This window comes from Pantherophis guttatus, chromosome 3 (genome assembly GCF_059756535.1).
Source record: "Pantherophis guttatus breed Tessera chromosome 3, ASM5975653v1, whole genome shotgun sequence".
In the NCBI taxonomy this organism is placed as follows: domain Eukaryota; kingdom Metazoa; phylum Chordata; class Lepidosauria; order Squamata; family Colubridae; genus Pantherophis; species Pantherophis guttatus.
Window position 1 is genome coordinate 111,059,235 of NC_142065.1, and position 20,337 is coordinate 111,079,571.

A 20,337-nucleotide genomic window follows, 5' to 3' on the forward strand; every position below is an offset into this window, starting at 1 on the left:
TGCTGATGCAGCACTTCATTTATTAACTGCATAAACACTGCAGGGGCTCCTTGTAACCCAAAGGGGAGCACCTTGAATTGGTAGCAGCCGAGGGGGGTGTTAAATGCCGTTTTCCACTCATCCCCTTCCTTAATTTTGACACGGTAGTAAGCCTCCCTTAAGTCCAGCTTTGAAAAAATTTTCCCTTTAGCGAGGTGTGCTAACATATCTTTCATAAGGGGGAGAGGATACACGTTCTGCACACTGATAGTATTAATGTTCCAGTAGTCAACGCATAAGCGTTTTGAACCATCTTTTTTCTCTCTAAACAACACTGGGGCTGCAATTTTTGGTCGGGCTGGCTCGATGAAACCCCTTGCTAGGTTTTTCTCAATGAATGTTCTCAGCTCTTCCAACTCCCTCGGTGACATGCTGTACATCTTGGGTTTAGGGAGTTTCGCGCCGGGTAAGATTTCTATTGCACAGTCAGTGGCACGGTGGGGGGGGAGCTCATCTGAGGCTTTTTCGCTAAAAACCTCAGCTAAATCCTTGTATTCTATGGGTATGCCCTCAGTTGGTGTGGCATGACCAGGCATGGCTGTTTCTCGATTCTCTGCCCCCTCAAGTCCTTTATGTGGATACTCAGCAAAAGTCACCTTCCTCTGAAATTTTATGATGCCTTGTTTCCAATTGATTTGTGGGTTCCATCTTTTTAGCCACGCAAGGCCCAGAACCAATGGCCATTCCATGCCAGGTGCCACTATAAAGGTAAGCCTTTCCTTGTGGCTTCCAATGCCTATATGTAGAGGCACGGTGGCCAGAGAAGCTGGCTCCCCTCCTGCTATTGACCCATCTAGTTGGCAGAAAGCAATGGGGGTTTTCAGCTTTCTTACGTTAATCCCTAACTTCCCTACTAAGGTTGGGCTGATCAAACAACGGGTGCACCCCGAATCCACTAGGGTGGGGATACTTATCTCCCTGTCCTGGTTTGGGATAAATAGTCTTAAGGGGAGGGTAAGCGGTTTAATTGGTTTGCTTACCAGTGGCTCATCATCTGGATCGCTTCCGAAAGAGTGTGGTTCCTCCTGTTCAGATGCCAGGGTTTCTTCCCCAAAGAGGGGAGAGGATGGGACTTCTATGGTCTCCCTGCTCCTCAGGGCAGTCTCCTTCCCACGCCGACCTGGTTTTCCAGGACCCTCCCCCGGTGGGTGGTTCCGGGCGGGTGTTTGCGAACGACACTCTGCAGCTCGGTGCCCTTCTTTTCCACACTTGAAACAGGCTGAAGATCTCGGGGAGAATGCGGTTTGTGGTTTGTGGGGCACCTGCTTCCATTGGGGTGAGGATTTCTTCCATGCTCGCCCCGCTCGATACTGGTTTCTGGCCATATCGATCTCAGCTTCTTCGGCGGTGACATACCATTCATGTAGGTCATTCGGTGCCCCTCGGGCCACGCAGGCATTGTATAGATCATCACTCAGTCCATCCTTGAAACAGCTCACCAAAATATCTTCCGGCCAGTGCACACGACACGCGAGGTCCCGGAATTCTTCAGTATACTCTGCTACTGGCTGTCGCCCCTGCCTCACCACCTTAATGCGGTCACGTGCTTTGCGATCTGCCAGTGGGTCCTCGAACCGACGTCGCAGGGCCATCATGAAATGGTCGAAATTCCGCAGTTCTGGTGCGTTGGCATTATGTAGGGTCACCATCCATCTGGCTGCGGCACCCTCTAGGGCTAGGGTCACAACTCGCACTCGGGAGCCTTGGGTTTGGAAATCACGCCCATACTCTTGCATGTAGGTGAGCACATGTGCCACAAAGAATCCTAATTGTTGCGGATTCCCATCAAACTTCACCCCAAGAGGGGGAGTTTCTCTTTCCAGCTGAGGAGCCCGGGGTTGGTTGGGAATGGGCGCCCGTGTGCGTGCTGCCTGGGGGGGAGGGTTTGCTGGGTCTTCTCCCGTAGCTGCTGCACCATCTGCTCGATAGGCGGCCTCCAGGAGGGGGGTGCCTCCCCTGGCATCATCCATGACTGCTGCCCTTTCAGTGCTCTTTGGTTGTTGTCCTGGCTCCCTTCGGATGTTAAGATTTTTCAAAGTCTCCATCACCAATTGGGTTATATGCCTCTTCAGATAGTCCTCCCTCAGGGGTGCTTCGGTCAGCCCCCCCTGGTCAGTAAGGGCTTCTAGTTCCAGTTTCCACCTCGGTTTTCGGTTGCCATGGTTGAGGGTGACTCCTCTGGTTCTCTCATCCCAGCCATCTTTCTTCCCAATGCCAATTGACCAGCGGGGCTTTTCAGGATTCTCCAGGGTTACCTCATCCTCTCCGATGGGTCGCACGAGGCAGGCATCCGACTGGGTGGCGGTTGCTGTCTCTCCCCAGCAATCGGTTTCTCCCAGCTCTCTGCTTTGTTCAGACATGGTTTGCAAGGTCCCCTCAGTAGAGCAAAGATTGCTTCTCTGGGTTGACCGTTTTGCAGATTGTGCTTTCTGTAAGGATCGCCTCTCCTTCCAACTTAAGAAAGTACGAACTCTTGAAACGTAGTTGTTCAAAAGGATTCTTTTATTAAGCAGAAGTGAAAACCATCCAGTTAAAGCACAATCTGAATGCCCTTAGGCAAAGCAGTAGGATTAAAGTGGTAGAGACCCCTCCCTTTAGGTCAGAATGCGGATTTCAGCCAATACACAAGTGTGAAGATGTTTTCTTTACTATTTCCTTTGAGAACCCGAACACACATGCATTCCCACCACTTCCCTTTAAAGTGAGACAACCCACATGGCTATCATATAAATTCCTGCAGGTAAAGGGAATCTCAGGCTTCCTTGGCGCCAGGATATAGGTTGTAAAATATCTGATGACACAGGCCATCCAAGTCCCCCCTTCCTTCACTTGAATGGCAGTATCACTTTTAGGGATCTGACACCCTGGACCTAAGCCAACCCCAAGACCTAAAGACAAGCGTCTGACAACCCCAGAACAGAGTGGGGTAGAACAAAGGGAGAATGGGCCCCTGTAACAATTGAGAAAAGGGAACTACATGTTAAGAATACTGGAATTGAGTTAAAGCCTAGTTAATCAGTCTGACCCTATCCTAAACCAAAAATGCTGGTTCTGTTTGTCTGCTGGTCCTTCATCTTATAATGCTGTTCCAGATGAGCCAGATCTTTCGGTCAGGACCAGGGCCACAATAGTCCTTGAAAAAGATATTAGATGGAGAACCAAAGTAGCAGTAGCCAAATTGCAAGGAGACTTTTATAATGCATTCAAAAGGCTGGGGATGAACCGTTCCCCATTGTTGGTCTTATAGCTGTTAGTGTGGAAATCCTAGGGTCACCCTCCTTGTGTGTAAAGTGACATCAGGAACCAGATATTCCTGTAGGATCCCTGATAGGAGATCAATGTCCATCAGAAATACACTTGACCCTAGAATGACACTTAAGGATGTAAACCTAACTAGTGGCATTTCTCCTTATGCCCACTATTATTTCAACAGAAGGTCACTTCTCAATACCACCACATGTCTCCATTAGATCCAACACAGGCTTATGTGTCCTACTTCCCTTTGGAAATGCAAGCTAACGTTATCTTTTTGAAGGCACTATTTTCAGAGATAAGCAAAAGTACCCTACACTAGAAGTCCCATTGCAGCCTCTGACAGGCATGCTAGTGGCAGGGACTTTAGGGGTCTGGACTAATGAGAAAAACCAATGAGTCCATGCATTTTCCATGAATATAGGTGTGTGTGTGTGTGTGTAGGGAAAAATGGAGTTTTCTTCATATGTGGAAAAATGTGTAATTGTGTTTACCTACAAACTGGACTGGAACATGTACATTTCCCCCAAAATAGGTGTTATCAGTGGAAAGCACACTATCTCTGTTTCCCTTATAGGGCATGTTCAAAAAGGGTGCCACTCTTGGTCCTACTATTAGCAATCCTGAAGACTGCCGTTGGAACAGGTGTAGGTGGAATGGCACACTTCATAACACAGTTCAAGCAATTGTCAGAGGAGTTCCAAGAAAGCCTGAACCAAATTGCAGGGACCTTGGTTAAGGCCCAAGAAGATGGTTTGTGTGTATTCTTGAGAGAAGACTGTTGTTTTACATGAATAAGTCAGGAGTGGTCAGAGAAATTGCCAAGGACCGGGCATTCAAAATGGGTCAGAAATTACAAACAACAAAAATGTGTTTCTCTTAGTTATCTAGGCCTGGCTGGATTAGACAGATGTTATTCCTGTTGTGAGAGGCCTGGCCTTTATTCCTTGTTCAGACAACTAGCTATGAGAGCAGTGAAAGAAATAAGAGTTGAAAAAAATGAGTTGATTTGATGGAAAGCCTTATAGACTGTAAAATGGACCCTGATCTCTTTGATGAAAATGAAGTTCTGATGCAGGAACATATGTACAACTCTCAACTGGGTAATTAGAGAAAGTGCTTCAGAGAATAAGATTTGAAAATCATATGTGTTACTTGTCTTTCCTTTGCATTACTATGTATCTTATCCTGAATTGATTATGTTATGTCAAATGTTATATGCTTACATTGTTGAATTAAGCTCTGTAATAGGCAAGACTCAATTGTAAACAAGTAAAATAGAGTCTTAAAGGGGGGGGATAAGGCAGGACGTAAAGTGAAATTTGATTATAAGAGTGAAATAATAAGGGGTCAGCGTAGAGGATCTCTGAAGGACCCCTGTGACTTGAGAAATTTGCAGAGTTCAAAAAGTTCAACCGCAGAATTAACACACTTTCTACAGTTGGAGAGTTCAAGAAGTCAAACGCAGAGGTGCTATGTTAAAATGCAGAACTAACCCACATGGAGCTTCCTGTTCAGGCAATAATGGGAGGAGAGAGAGAGCCTAACACGTAGGAGGTTTATTTCACATTTCCTGTTTTTTGTTCTATAAAGATAGGTGTCTTAAAGAAGGACTTTTGTTCAGAATGTAAAACAGAATGCATGTCTGAACCTTTTGGCCAAAATAAAAAAGCTATTTCTGATCTCGAAATTCATCTCCGTTGTTTTTCTGCAACAGTATGATATAGTATTTCATTTCCAGAGAGGAATCAATAATTAATTTATCTTCCAAAATGCTATGTACTGCACCTTATTCTAGGATATAGTCTTCCTTTTCTCCACACTAAGCGTTTCCCTCCCTCAGCTCCATTATCATGAGGTCCCTGCTCTGCATAGGAGTCAGGTGACATCATTTTTTCAAAATGCTGCCGAAATTCAGCCAGCTGCCAGTAGGTGGCTCTAGGATTCACAGGAGTATAGAGAGATGCCTTACAAAAAATATGAAACTTCACCTGCTCAATTATTGTTCACAATAATTGACAGCCAGTCAATGGATTTTAAACTTATTCTATGGGACAACCTATTCTCCAAAATACCTGCGAGCACGACAAGAAGTAACAGATGGAAACTTATCAATGAGAAAGAGAGATCCACTCAGAACTAAGGAAAATTTTCCTGGCAGTGAAAACAATCAGTGGAATGGCTTACCTTCAGAAGCTGTGGTTGCTCCAGCACTGGAGATTTTTAAGAAGAGATTGGACAACCATTTGCCTGCAATTGTATAGGTTCTCCTGCTTGAGCAGGGAGTTGGACTCGAAAACTCCCTGGGAGTTTTCCGTGGGGCAGAGAGGAAAGCCGATTGAGGGCAAAGCAACCACCGGCAGAGAAGGAAAAGGCGAGCCGGTGAGAAGAAAGAGAAGAGCAGGGAGGAGGAGGGGGAGGGCTGTGAAGACGGGAAGAGATGAGAGGTGAGTTTGCCGTGGGCCATCTGGGCGGTCTTGTTGCTGGGAGAAGCAGCGCAAACAGGAGCCACGTGGCTGAGGAGCAAGGAGCAGCGGCAGCGCAGCAGAGGCAGAGCCGACAGCGAAAGGCGGCACAACGAAGCAGATCCTGAGAGGAGCATGGACAGCAACGGGAGAGCATCGATACAAGCGGAAGCTGTTGGTGTTGGTGGAGCATTTCAGCACAGCGGATCAATGGTCCGGTGACTGAGAACAGCAACAGAACAATGTAGGAGACCAACAAGCAAGGGGGGAGTGGGGGACACTGAGAAAAGCAGGGAGAGCTGAATATCCGGTAGTGGCAGGAGAAAAACAAGTAGGAAGGGAGGATAAAAAAACAACACAGGACACAAGGCAAAACAAAAGGCAAGTAGACAGTAGCAAGTACAGAACATATAAAGGCAGAGAAGTAAGAGATAAATCAAGCCCACAAGAAAGCAGGAAGGGAAAGGATCACAAGAAGGAAGGGACAATCAAAGAACATTCCAGTACAGGCTAAGAACGATCCTCACACCTAAGCCCACTCAACACTAAAAAATGTTTAAATTGGACTGTAGGAAGTTAGCACCCACCCCTCTCCTGGAAGAGTGAAATAGTTTAGGAAATATGAAAAAGGCAGAATATTATATTTCCCTGGGAGAAGCATGTTCCCTGGGAGAAGCAGCTCCCACCTTCCTGCCCCCCACCCTTTGTTAATGGGACAGAGGCAGAAACCCAATCCTTTGTCAAAGGACATTTGCAACACAATAGCAACAGAAACTAACACAATGGGACCCATCTAGCCGAGGCTCACCACATGGCACCTGGGAAGATTGCATCAGCCAGCAAGGCCCCCACCCCCTGGGAGTCTGACAACCAATCAGGATACTCTTTCGGGGGCCCCAAGAAATGCAGAGCCAGAGAGAGCATAAAAACCCGAAGATTTACTGTATCAGCCCTTTTCTGTTCAGGAACTCAAGCCATGTGATCCTGTCCACCATTAAACCATCTTTCCAAGCAGTCTCCATGTTTCCAGTGTCTGTTTCCCCACTTGGAGCAGAACCCAGAAGGATGTTTCTTCCAACAGGACAATCTAAATGATCTGCTACCCTTAAAATTTTAAACTAGACAATTTGAACTATAGAACTTTAAATCCTTAAACTAGGCATTCTTTAAATGTTAGAACCTTAAACTTCAGCTAGACTTGAGTCCCCCAAATTTTAAATTGTAAATGATCTGTTAGAACATCTGTATCCCAAATTGGTCATTTTTCCCTTTAAAAAATCTGTGGTAAATTTTATTCGTGGCCTTTTCCCTTGCCATATAAATTTAGATGTTATTTTATTCAGCTTTTCAAAAAACGGTTTATCTATTTTAATTGGGGTGACCTGAAACAAATATAAAAATTTAGGTAATATAGTCATTTTGATGGCCGAAATTCTTCCTAGGAATGAAATGTGTAAATTTTCCCATTTTTCTAAGTCTTTCTTTGTTTGTTCTAGTAATTTATCATAATTGTTTTCTTTAATTGCTGATGTTCTTGTAGATAAACAGATTCCTAGATATTTTATTTTTTTTGTTGTTTGAATTTGTATATTATCTGTCAAATCTTTTGTTTGGATTTCCGTAAGGTTTTTAACAATTAGCTTTGATTTACTTTTATTGATTTTTAGTCCAGCCACTTCTCCAAATTCTTCTATTTTTTGGAACAAATTAGGTATAGATTCCATAGGATTTTCTGTCAAAAACACTAAGTCATCAGCAAAGGCTTGAACTTTGTATTCTTCTCTATTGATCCTTAAACCTTCAATTCCTTGGTCCTCTCTAATTTTTTTCAACAGGATTTCCAATGATAGAATATATAGTAAGGGGGAAAGTGGACAGCCTTGTCTGACTCCTTTTGTTATATTAAATTTGTCTGTTATGTCATCATTCATAATTATCCTTGCTGATTGCTTGGTATAGATTTCTGCTATAATTTTCCCAAATTTTCCCCAATTTGCATATTTTGTAGTTGTTCAATCATAAATTTCCAATTTTGGTTATCGAAGGCCTTTTGGGCGTCAAGAAAAACCAACGCTACCTGCTTCTCCGGGTGTGATTCATAATATTCTAAAGCATTAAGTATTATTCTCATGTTGTTCTTTATTTGGCGTCCTGGCAGAAATCCATTTTGGTCTGGGTGTATATATGTATTTAATACTAATTTAATCCTTTCTGCCAAGATTGCTGCAAATATTTTGTAGTTGGCATTCAATAATGAAATAGGTCTATAGTTTTGTATTAACTGGAGATCTGTGTCTTCTTTTGGAATGATTGTTATTATGGCTTCTGTCCATGAATTTGGTATTTTGGCTTTCTCCATAGCTTCATTATATAATCGCAACATATTCTCTCCCAATACTTCTTGCATTGTTTTATATATTTCTACCGGTAGCCCGTCGGGTTCCGGTGTTTTATTGTTTTTTTGCTTTTTCAGTACTTCATCTAGTTCTACTTTGGTTATTGGCCTATTGAGAGTGATTCTTTGTTCTTCTGTGATTTTTGGCATTCCTGATTTCCCTATGTACTGTTTTATTTTGTCTTCCTCTATTTTCCCCTGATTATATAGGTTCGCATAAAATTTCTTAATAATTTCTTTTTTGGCCTCTTTACTATGTTGAATTTCTCCTTTATCATCTTTCAATTGGTATATCATTCTTTTTTTCTGTTCTTTTTTCAGTTTATAGGCTAGCCATCTGCCCGTTTTATTTGCGTATTCGAAATAGTTTTGTTTCGCCATTTTTATTTTTTGGACTAGTTCTATTTGGTTTATCAAATTCAATTTATGCTTAATCATTTCCCATTCTTCTCTTATTGTTTTGTTCTGGGGCTTTTCCTGGAGTTTTTGTTCTATTTGTTTTAGGTCTTTCTCTAAATTATCTAATTGTTTTTTCTTCTCTTTATTCTTTTTCCTCATATATGCTATTACTAGACCCCTTATATATGCTTTTAAAGTATCCCAGGTGTTTTGTAAAGAGGTTTCCTCTATTTTATTTATCTGGAAGAATATTTTTACTTCCTTTTCTAACATCAAATTAAATTCTTTTTCTTTACATAATCTTAGGTTCATTGTCCATCTCTTACGTCTTCTTTCCCCTTTCCAATTTATAAATAGTGGATTGTGGTCTGCCCATTGGTTTGTGCCTATCTCAATTTTTTCTACTTCTATTTTGATATTTGGGGTCATCCATGCCATGTCCAGTCTTGACCAGGAGTTATGCGGATGGGAGTAAAAGGTGTATTGGGCCTCTTCTTCATGTGTTTCCCTCCATACGTCTGCCAAGTTTAGTTCTTCAGCCATACTAAAGAATTCTTTTGGAAGTATTTCTTTTTTCTTTTGTTTTTTCCCCCCAGTTTTGTAGTCTTTCTTTGCATTTACTATTGCATTATAATCCCCTATTACATAAATATCATCATATTCTAATTCTGCTAGTTTTATATGTAGGTCTTTAAAAAAAACCTGTAGTTTTTGGTTAGGTGCATAAATCCCTACAATTAACATTTTCCTCTTTCCTATTTCTAATTCAACCATCACCACTCTACCTTGCTCATCGGTATAGACTAGTTTAGATTGTATTTTATCTTTTACGTAAATCACTACTCCTTTTTTCTTTTTTTGGGCCAGAGATAAATATAGTTTTCCTAATTTGGGGTTTTCTAGGATTTTTTGATAATCTTTTTGAATGTGTACTTCTTGCACACATATCACATCTGCTTCTAATTTTCGTAATTTTGTGAAAATTTGATTCCTTTTCTTTGGGGCATTTAAGCCATTAATGTTTACCGAAAAGAGTTTGATCTGTTCATCCATTGCCTATTGTATCTGTCTAGAGGAACCTCTAATCACTCTGAAACTCGACCTACAAAATGAGAAATCCCAAACCTTGCAAAAAGAATATGCCCAAATTGAACATAATAATGAGCAAACAACTTCTAAAAGAGTTGACTCCTTAGAGAAAAAAGACAGGTGGAAACATGTCACTCAAAGAAAAAAACACAAACCTAGTACAAAACCCCTGTCCAAACCAAAGCTCTGAAGCAGCCCCACTGGTGCTAAGCAATCAATATCATGGACTCTCACTAGAAGAAAACATGCAGACACATAGAAAAGAAGTACCATCAAATGCCCCTAAAAAAGTAGCATCATCAAATGCTTTTCTGATAGATAGAAAAAACCCTAAACCTCCCTAGGAAAAAAAAAAGGCAAGGGTTGGTGATAGGAGATTCAATTCTCAGGGGAATAGAACCTGCCATCTGAAGACCAGTCAATCCAGAGAAGTATGTTGTCTCCCTGGAGCTAAAATCAAAGATGTGGCTGAGAACCTAACCAAAACAATAAAACCAAAAGACTACTACCCCTTTCTACTACTATTATGTACAGACGAATGACACACACAAAAAAACTTGAAAACAATATTGAATGATTATGAGCAGCTAGGCAAGAAAGTCAAGGACTTAGGTGCACAAGAATTTTTTTTTTTCATTTGTACTGCCAACGAAAGGACAACATCCAGCAAGAGAACAAATTACTCTAGAAGTGAACCACTGGCTAAAGGGTTGGTGTCGCCAAAAAAGCTTAGGATTCCTGGACCATGATCTGTACTACCTCCAAGATGGACTTTTGGCAAGGGATGCACCTCACACAGACTGGGAAGAATGTTTTCGGAAAATGAGTGGCTCAATTTATCAGGACTTTAAACTAAAATTGAGGGGGGAGGTGACCAGTCTTTAGGATCTCCAGGACCTAATTCCAAGCAAAAACCCATAGAAAGCAAGGCAAATAATGAAGTAAGGAGAGATGGGAAGGAAGACAAACTCAAATACCAAATAGGAGACATTGGACGCATACCCAGAGTCAGGCATAAAGATCTCAAGTGCCTATATACAAATGCACAAGGTCTGGGAAACAAACAGGGTGAACTTGAACTATTAATACACGAAGATAGATATGAAATAGTAAGAATAACAGAAACTTGGTGGGATGAAACCCATGACTGGAACATACTGATAGAAGAATACAAACTCTTCCAAAAAAAAAAAAACCCAAATACAAATCACCAGGACCTTATGAATTACATCCCAGAGTTCTAAAGGAACTGGCAAATGTCATCTCAGAACCATTGCACCACATCTTTCAAAATCCTGGAACATCGAGGAACTACCAGAGGACTGGAAAAAAGCTGATGTGGTTCCCATCTTCAAAAAAGGGGGGAAAAAAACAGACTTGGAAAACTACAGACCAATCAGCCTAACATCAATACCTGGGAAGATACCGGTAAAGATAATAAAAAAAACAGATCTGCCAACACCTAGAAATGAGAAAAGTAATAACTAGCAGTCAGCACAGATTTGTTAAAAACAGATCATGCCAAACCAATCTTATTTCATTCTTCAACATAGTGACTAAATTAATAGACCAGCGAAATACTGTGGACATAATATACTTAGACTTCAGCAAGGCATTCGACAAAGTAGACCACAACCTACTTCTTCATAAGCTACAAAAAGTGGGATAGTTTCACCACCAGATGGATTCACAACTGGCTGATAAACCGTACTCAACGAGTAGTCCTTAATGGGTCTAAGTCTACATGGAGAGAAGTAAGCAGTGGCTTGCCATAAAGTTCCATCTTAGGCCCAGTACTCTTCAATATCTTCATAAATAGATGAGGGAATAGAAGGGGAACTCACCACATTTTCAGATGATATTAAGCTGGCAGGAATAGCTAACACCCTAGAAGATAGGCTCAAGATCCAGATGGATCTTGACAGATTTGAATACTGGGCCCTATCTAACAAAATGAAATTCAGTGTAGAAAAAAGTAAAGTCCTACACTTAGGTAAGAAAAACCAAAAGCACACATATAAACTGGGGGAAACCAGGCTTAATAGCAGTGACTGTGAGAGGGATCTTGGAGTCTTAGTGGACAACCAGCTAAATATGAGCCAGCAGTGTGCAGCGGCAGCCAAAAAAGCCAATGCAATCCTAAATTGCATTAACAGAGGGATATAATCAAGTGAGGTACTAATACCACTCTATAAAGCCCTGGTAAGACCACACTTAGAGTACTCCATCCAGTTTTGGTCATCAACTATAAAAAAGATGTTGACTCTAGAAAAAATGCAGGGGAAAGCAACCAGGATGATTAGGGGACTGGAGACTAAAACATACAGTATGAAGAACAGTTACAGGAACTGGGCATGGCTAGTCTAGTGAAGAAAAGGACCAGGGGAGACATGATAGCAATGTTCCAATATTTGAGGGGCTGCCACAGAGAGGAGGGGGTCAAGCTATTTTCCAAAGCACTTGAAGGCCGCACCAGGAATAATGGATGGAAACTGACCAAGGAGAGATTCAACCTAGAAATGAGGAGGAACTTTCTGACAGTGAGAACAATCAACCAATGGAACAGCTTGCCTTCAGAAGTTGTGGGAGCTTCATCACTTGAGACTTTCAAGAAAAGATTGGACTGCCATTTGTCAGAAATGATGTAGGGTCTCCTGCTTGAGCAAGGGGGTTGTACTAGATGACCTATAAGGTCCTTTCCAACTCTGTTAATCTGTTAAAACCTCCAAGGTCTCTTCCAACCCTGCTATTCTATTATATCTACTTTGCTGTACATAGTTGAAATATAATCTAATTGTCAATCAAGTTTTTAAATAGGACTAATTTCCTCTTTTTAAAAAATGAATTATCTATGTCTATTCACATACACAAATATATGTAAAAATAAGACTAGATCCTTAAATTTAATATTCTGAAAGATTGTAAATGATAGGTTTATATAAAAATGTTCTATTGATCTCTGATTTGTAATCAGTTTTAAAGAAATACCTTGCTAATCTCTAGCCAGGATCTCTCCAAACGATTCCCATAGATATCACTACTGTAGAATCCCTTCTCAAGAAAGCTTTGGCTGAGTTCATCATTTCCAAGCATCAGCTGGACATAGGCCTTCAGGTGGTAAACCCTGGAATAGTACACTGGGCTTATAGAACACTGATTCATTATCTGATCCAAATTCTATTAAAAACAATGAATAGTCATGTGAGAGTGTTGGGTATGTAACCAGAGGCATAAAGATAATTTCTGAAGAAAAAATCATAAGGAGAAACAAAATAATTACTGTCTTAATATATACCCTCCCCTGAAAATAAGCTTCCCCCATCTGTCTCTCTCTCTCACACACACACAGGTCCCTCGCCCTCCTCAACCCTCCCAAGGCAGCCACATCCCTGTGAACTCCTGTGCCCCCGCCCCTTCTGCCGCCCACGGCACCGACTGTAGATCTCGAGCGCCTGCTATTGCACTATGGGGGCGGCCCACCCGCTCTCCTCTGTGCCCAGGTGCCACGTCCACATAGCTTGTGTTATTGAGCGCCCGCCACAGCAGCCCCAGCGCAGGCATTGCCGTCTCGAGGCTTCCTTGGCAGGGCGACCACTGGCGGCAGAGAGGCCTCCATGCATGGCAGACAGTCACGGAGGACTACAACAGCAGACCTGGCAAGTCCCGCAGCTGGGCGCGGGTCTCTTGGCAGGGATGGCTGAGGCACTGCAGGTGTTGCTGCTGCCTGCGGAGGCCCAAAGGCCCCCTATGGCCAAGCTTAGCCGTGGGTAAGGAGCATTGGCCATGGCTGGGCTGGCCGAGCTGTGTCTGTCAGGGCTGCCCTCGGCGTGGCTGCCTGGTGTCTCGCTGCCGGGCACCTGGAAAGAGTAAGTGGGTCCTGCAGGAGGAAGGGAGGGTGGACAAGACTCCCACAAGGCTCCCTTTCCCAGGAAGAGTCTGGCCTGGTCACCATCCAGTCTGGTGACTCCTGAGGTGGAGGGGCTTCCCGGGCTCACCGGCAGGCACTCCAGTTGGTCAGCACTCAGGGGGACCGTGGGGCAACTGGAGCAGAGAGGAACATGGGGGAAGGGGAGGCCTCCGACAACTGTCACCATATAGTGGGAAGCACACTCCTAGAACAGCGGCTGCACTGGCTGGGGTTTGGAAGCTGCAGAGGTAGAGTTTGGGGGAGAGAAAGAAAGACTTCTGCTGCTTCTGCTTTTGGCTGCATGCAAGGAAAGCAGCGGAAGCAGCAGAAGTCTTTCTTTCTCTCCCCCAAACTCTGCCTCTGCGGCTTCTAAACCCCAGCCAGGGCAGCCGCCGCTCTGGGAGTGTGCTTCCCACTCTATGGTGACAGCTGGAGCTGGAGCTGGACCCTGCAGGGAGAGTTGGCCCAGGCCGTGGCTTCTGTGCAGGTGCTGGTGGTGGGCACTGGCGGCATTGGCTACGAGCTCCTCAAGGATCTGGTGCTCATTGTCTTCGCCCACATCGACGTGGTGAGACCTGGGAGGCATGCGAGTGGGGGGTGGGGACAGGCACTCACACGGCTTGGTGCCTTCAGCCCACTCGCGTTCTACACACACACCCCGCGGGAGGGGAGGGGCTTGATGGCAGCGTGCGAAGGGAGCCTCTCCTTGCTGGACTCCCGGCTGTGAGTGCGCAGGCCACCCTGGGCCTCCTGTACCCCCGAAATAATAAGACCTCCCGATAATAAGGCCAAGCCCTTATTTTGGGGTTCAAAACAAAATAAGACCCTGTCTTATTTTTGGGAAAACATGGTAGAAAACACAATATTGATATATACTCTTATCTAATCCAACATCCACTTTGGAAGAAGACCTGTCTAGATGTTTAGTGCTGAAAATGCTTTAAATTAGGGTTGGTAGAGTGAGTTTCTGGTCAATAAAGTGGACAATAAGGAGGACAAATTCTCCAAAGTACCTGAGAGCCTGACAAGAAATAATGAATGGAAGATTATTAAAGAGAAATCCAAGCTAGAATTAAGAAGAAACTTCCTGATAGTGAGAACAATTAATCAGTGAAACTGCTTGCCTGCAGAAGTTGTGGTGGACATGGAAATTACTGGAGGATTTAAATACAGGATTGGACAACAATTTGTCCAGAATAGTATAGGGTTTCTTGATTGAGCGGGGGGTTGGACTAGAAGATCTCCACAGTCTCTTGCAATTCTGTTATTCTATGACTCTTTCAAAAGAATTAAACCAATGCAAATCAGGCATTACTCAAGGACACATTTCTGCAGAAGCTAGGTGCCTGACCCTCCTGCAGCCCAAGCCAAAATAGCCATAGATGGCAGCACTCAGCAACATGAGTAGAGATGATTGTGCCTCTTGCAGTCTGAAGCAGACAATGAAGTCACCCATGCAAAGGTCAGAGCCTGTATTAGGATTTACCTTGTGACAATAAGGGCAGTGAAGCATACTTACTTCTCTACCCTACTGTATTGGCAGATAGCTGCCTAGTAACTCTGTTTCAGGTGACCAGGTCCCTTTTGCATAAGGAGGAGCCGGGAAAGCCCTTGCAGGGCCACTGTAAGGAATATATTCAGCAAGGAATATATATGTCAGATAAAATTCCTTGGCCTTGCTTGAAGTTGGACTCTGGCTGGACAGATTCTTTGGAAGTTATTGAGACATATCTAGCCTTGTTATCTCAGGAGAGGCAAATTCAGATCCACAAATTACAGAGATTGCAAATCAGCACTTACTGGACTTCATTTTGATTTGTTGTGAAACATCCCAAGGTTGATGGTTTTATTACTTGTACAGGTTTCAGTTTTATTGTTTTTATGATCTGCTGAGGAATTGTGGTTTTAGATGGGCAAATAACAATAATAAATAATTGGGCAGATCTGGCCCTTGATCAAATCATAATCATATTGTCAAGGAAGTGTCCTAGATCATGCCCACAGGAAAAAAAAATGTGTTGGGAAAGGGCAAAATACTATTTTGAAAAGTGGAATACCAGATATAAGCTGCCTTCGTTTGGGGCTGGGGACCAGATATAGACAATATAATGAGGATATTATTTAAGAATGATTTGCAGAGCATCATTGTGTCAGGGTTAAAGGAAACCCTGAGTTGTTATGTGATCTTGGAATGAAAATGCACCATTTATGTCTCTCCAAAGATTTGTGAACTACATTAGCTAGCATTCTTCATCACTGGCCATGGTAACTGAGGCTGTTGAATGCTGGAATACAGAACATGTGTAAAACCATGCATTGGAAGTCTCATTTAACTTGCACAACACTTTAAACTGTTGTTTGACTGATCATAATTTACTCAAAAAATCACAGCAATGATAGAGTTAATGATGGCTGTGAATTATGAAGTTATACTTCAGATGTAGAAAACTAAGTCATAAAAATTATAGTTGCATAAATATCTCTCTGATAAATTGAGAGATAAAAAGGGCAAATATTTTTTAAAAGGAAAGACAGACACATCACTGAATTGAAAAATAAGAAAAAAGTCAAGGAAACAATCATTCCACTAATGGAAAAAGAAGACAAGAAGGTAATGGATAAGAAGAAGAAAGTGGAACTACTTAAAAATTCATTTTTTTGTGCAAAGAATATTTTATACAAAAGGAAAAAACAGACCAACCAATCAAAAGACAGAATAAGAATGCAAATCAAGAAAGGCAAGAAAATGGTAAGAGAACACCTATCCACAGTAGACAAATTCAAATCACCAGGCCAAGTTAGATTGTATACCAGGGTTCTAAAGGAGCTGGCAGACGTGATCTCAGAACCACTGAACTAAATCTTTCAAAGCTCCTGGAGCACGGGGGAATCACCAGCAGACTGGAGTTGTTCTGGTTCCAATCTTCAAAAATAGAAAAATGAATCCAAGAAACTACAGACTATCTGGCTGCACTTGGGAAAATGCTGGAAAAGGAATCAAGCAATGGATCTACAAACATCTAGAAACAAGCAAAGCTATTACTAAAAATCAACATGGGTTTGTTAAAAGATCATGATATTGCATTCTTTGACAAAGTGACTAAATTAATGGAAATAGGAAATACTCTGGACATTATTTACTTAAACTTCAGTAAGGCATTTGACCAAGTAGACCACAGCCTACTTCTTGATAAGATAGAAAAATGTGGGATAGACATCACTACCAAATGGATTTGCAATTGGGTGACAAACCACTCTCAACATATAATCCTCCATGGTACTACATCTAAATGGAGGGAAGCATGAAGTGGGGTACTTCAATGTTCTCTCTTAGGCCCAGTACCTTAAATGATGTTTAGATGCACAGAATGCATAAGGAAAAAAGAATGACATTGCCATAAGTGTATACTACAGGCCACGTAACAGAGCAGAAGAAATAGATAAATGTTTCACTAATCAGTTAACCAATGTATGTAGAAAACACACCGCAATAGTAATGGGAGACTTTAACTATACTGACATCAACTGGGAGACAAACTCTGCATCAAGTGGGAGATTGAACAAATTCCTGACCTAGCTGACAACTTCATCACCCAAAAGGTAGAAGAGGCAACTAGAGGGATAGCTGTACTGGATCTTATTCTTACCAAGAGAGAAGATGTGATAGAAGGAATTAAAGTTGCAGGAATTTTAGGGGAGATGACCATGTCATATTAGAATTTAGTATAAAACAGACACAAGCAACAGAACATAATAAAACCAATGGCTTAGATGTTAAAGAACTGATTTTTACAAACTCAGAGAGAACTTGGGAAGGATTCAATGAATGAAAATCTTAAAGGGGAAATCAACTCAAGAAGCTTGAGAAACTGCAAAATATGATTATAAAAGCCCAGTATAGCACAATATCACTGAAAAAGAAAAAGAAGAAATTCAAGAAAAAGCCAGGATGGTTGCACAAAGAGCTCTCAGATCAACTGAGAGAGAGGATCAGTACAAAAAAAATGGAAAGAGGGACAGAATATCAACATGGCAGAATACCAACAAATAGCCTGAACCTGCAAAGATGAAGTTAGGAAAGCTAAGCTTTGAATGAAGTAAGACTTGCAACGTATGTCAAAAACAATAAAAAAAAGTTTCTTTCAACACAGAAAAAACAAGAAAAAAATTCAAAGAAATAATTGGTCCACTAATGGAAGAAGATGGCAAAAAAGTAACAGGCAATAGAGAGAAAGCAGAATGACTTAATTCATACTTTGCATCTGTCTTCATACAAAAAGAAAACACAACTCAACTTACTAAAAACAGAACTGTAAATGACAGGAATGCAAATGAAAATATGCAAAAATAAGGTAAGAGAACACTTGTCTGCTCTAGATGGATTCAAATCATCGTGTCCCGATAGACTACATCCCAAGTTCTGATGAAACTAGCAGACATGATTTCAGAACGATTGAAATATATCTTTCAAAGTTCTTGGAGCACCAAGGAACTATCAGAGAACTGGGAAAGAGCTGATGTGGTTCCCATCTTCAAAAAAGGTAAAAAAAAAAAACAGATCCAGGAAATTACAGACCAATCATCTTGAAAGATCTTGGAAAAGATAATCAAGCAACAAATCTGTGAACACCTAGAAGCAAACAAAATTATAACAAGTAGCCAACATGGTTTGTCAAAACCAGATCATGCCAAACAAATTTTATTGCATTCCTCAACAAAGTGAATTAGTAAGTAAATTAGTGGATCAGCAAAATGCTCTGGATATGGTGTACTTAGTTTTCTGTAAAGCATTTGATGAAATAGATAACCACCTACTTAGCAAGCTAGAAAAATGTGGGTTAGATAGCATCACCACCAGATGGATTCATACTAGCTGGCAAATCATACTCAACCTGTAGTCCTCAATGGAACTACGTCCACGTGAAGAGAAGTAAGTAATGGGGTACCCCAAGGTTCCGTTTTAGGCCTAGTATTCTTCAATATCTTCATAAATGATCTAGACGAGGAAATAGAAGGGGAACTCATCAAATTTGCAGATGACACTAAACTGGCAGGAATAGCCAACACCCCAGAAGACAAGTTCAAGATCCAAAAATGATCTTGGCAGACTTGAACATTGGGCCCTATCTAACAAAATGAAATTAAACATAAATAAAAGTAAGGTTTTACAGTTAGGCAAGAAAACCCAACTTTATAGCTACAGGCTAGGTGAAACTTGGCTTAATGCCAGTAACTGTGAGAGAGATCTTGAAGTCGTAGTGGACAATCACTTACATAAGTCAACAGTGTGCGGCGGCAGCCAAAAAAGCCAATGCAATCTTAGGCTGCATTAATAGAGGGGTAGGACCAAGATTATGTGAAGTTCTAGAAATGATTTACAAATCCTTAGCAAAACCACACTTAAAAGACTGCATCCACTTCTGATTACCACAATATAAAAAATATGTTTGATGAATTGCATTTTGTTGGATAAGAGTGGGTTCAGATGATAGGCTCAAGATCCAGAAGGACATGAACACACCCTTATCTGACAAAATGCAATTCAGTGATGGGAAAAGTAAAGCCTTACACTTAGGCAAGACAAAACAAATGCATGTTCATGGCTCAGTAGCAGTAATTGTGAGAGGGACTTAGGTGAACTAGTGGACAACCACATAAGTATGAGCCAGCGTTGCCAAAAAAAACCAACCCCAAAACAATGCAGTCCTAAGATGTATCAACAGAGGGATAGTATCAAGATCACATGAAATATTAGTACAGCTTTATACTGCACTGATAAGACCATACTTGGAATACTGCATCCAGGTCTGGTCACTATGATAGAGAAAAGATGTTGAGATTCTAAAAAGAATGCAGAGAAGAGGAAGAATTAGGAGGAGCACCCGGAGGCTCCAACTGGCGCAGAGCTCGGCTGCGCAGGTGGTTATGGGAGCGACGTGGCGCTCCCATGTAACACCTCTCCTGCGCGAGATGCACTGGCTCCCGGTGGTCTTCTGAGTGCACTTCAAGGTTTTGGTTACCACCTTTCGAGCGCTCCATGGCTTAGGGCCTGGTTATTTACGCAAACGGCCTCCCACTGGCCGGTACGCTCTCACAGAGAGGGACTCCTCCGTGTGCTGTCGGCCAAACAATGTTGCCTGGCGGCCCCCAGGGGGAGAGCCTTCTCTGTGGGGGCATCTACTATCTGGAACGAGCTCCCCCCAGAGATACGGAGGATCCCGGATCTACGCACCTTCCGCCGCGCTCTCAAGACCTTTTTATTTCACCAGGCTGGTCTGGCCTAACGTCTTCCATTCTCTTTTTAATGTAAATTTTAATTTGTTCTTAATTGGGGTTTTAAATTTGTCTTGGGCTAAATTGATTTAATTCGATTTTACTTCTGCTCTTAAATTTTTGTATTCTATGTGTTTTATCTTGTGCCTGTTCACCGCCCTGAGTCCTTCGGGAGTAGGGCGGTATATAAATCAAATAAAATGTAAAAAATGAAATGAAATGAGTCTGGAGGATAATGAATGGTTAGGGAAATAGGTAAGTCTTGTCTAGCAAAAAGGATTAGGGGTGACATGATAGGTATCTTTCCATACTTGCGAAAGTATCACATAGAAGAAGAGGTCAAGGTATTCTCCAAAGTACCTAGGGACAGGACAAGGAGTAATGGATAGAAGATTATTAAAGAGAGATCCAAGCTAGAATTAAAAAGAAATTTCCTGAGAGTGAGAAAAATTAAACCTCGAGAACTTCTGGGTGCTCCATTACTGGAGATTTTCAAGAAGAGAATGACAATCATTTGT

The 20,337-nt window shown here is 42.0% G+C and overlaps 3 protein-coding genes across 11 annotated transcripts in view; 1 reads left to right on the plus strand and 2 right to left on the minus strand.

Moving 5' to 3' along the window:
- Positions 1-5,805, minus strand: part of LOC117661076 (flavin-containing monooxygenase 5-like) — a 105,664-nt gene extending 99,859 nt beyond the window's left edge. The window contains exon 1 of one of the 2 annotated variants that reach the window (XM_060690179.2): positions 5,479-5,805. Coding sequence is in view for 1 of the 2 variants with exons in the window: in XM_087891155.1 (XP_087747281.1) it covers positions 1,020-2,399 (1,380 nt within the window). In the remaining variant the exon portion in view is untranslated. Of the gene's footprint in view, positions 1-1,019; positions 4,270-5,478 lie in introns of those variants that run through there. The other variant, XM_087891155.1, reaches the window with a different exon arrangement.
- Positions 1-20,337, minus strand: part of LOC117661240 (adenylate cyclase type 10) — a 96,212-nt gene that overhangs the window by 17,455 nt on the left and 58,420 nt on the right. Inside the window, exon 20 of one of the 3 annotated variants that reach the window (XM_087891154.1) lies at positions 12,628-12,816. The exons of the other annotated variants lie outside the window; for them this stretch is intronic. The gene's annotated coding sequence lies outside the window, so the exon portion shown is untranslated. The remainder of the gene's footprint in view (positions 1-12,627; positions 12,817-20,337) is intronic. 3 annotated transcript variants of the gene reach the window in all.
- The window catches only part of LOC148114757 (uncharacterized), a 167,609-nt gene that overhangs the window by 4,611 nt on the left and 142,661 nt on the right, over positions 1-20,337 (plus strand). The window lies entirely within an intron of this gene.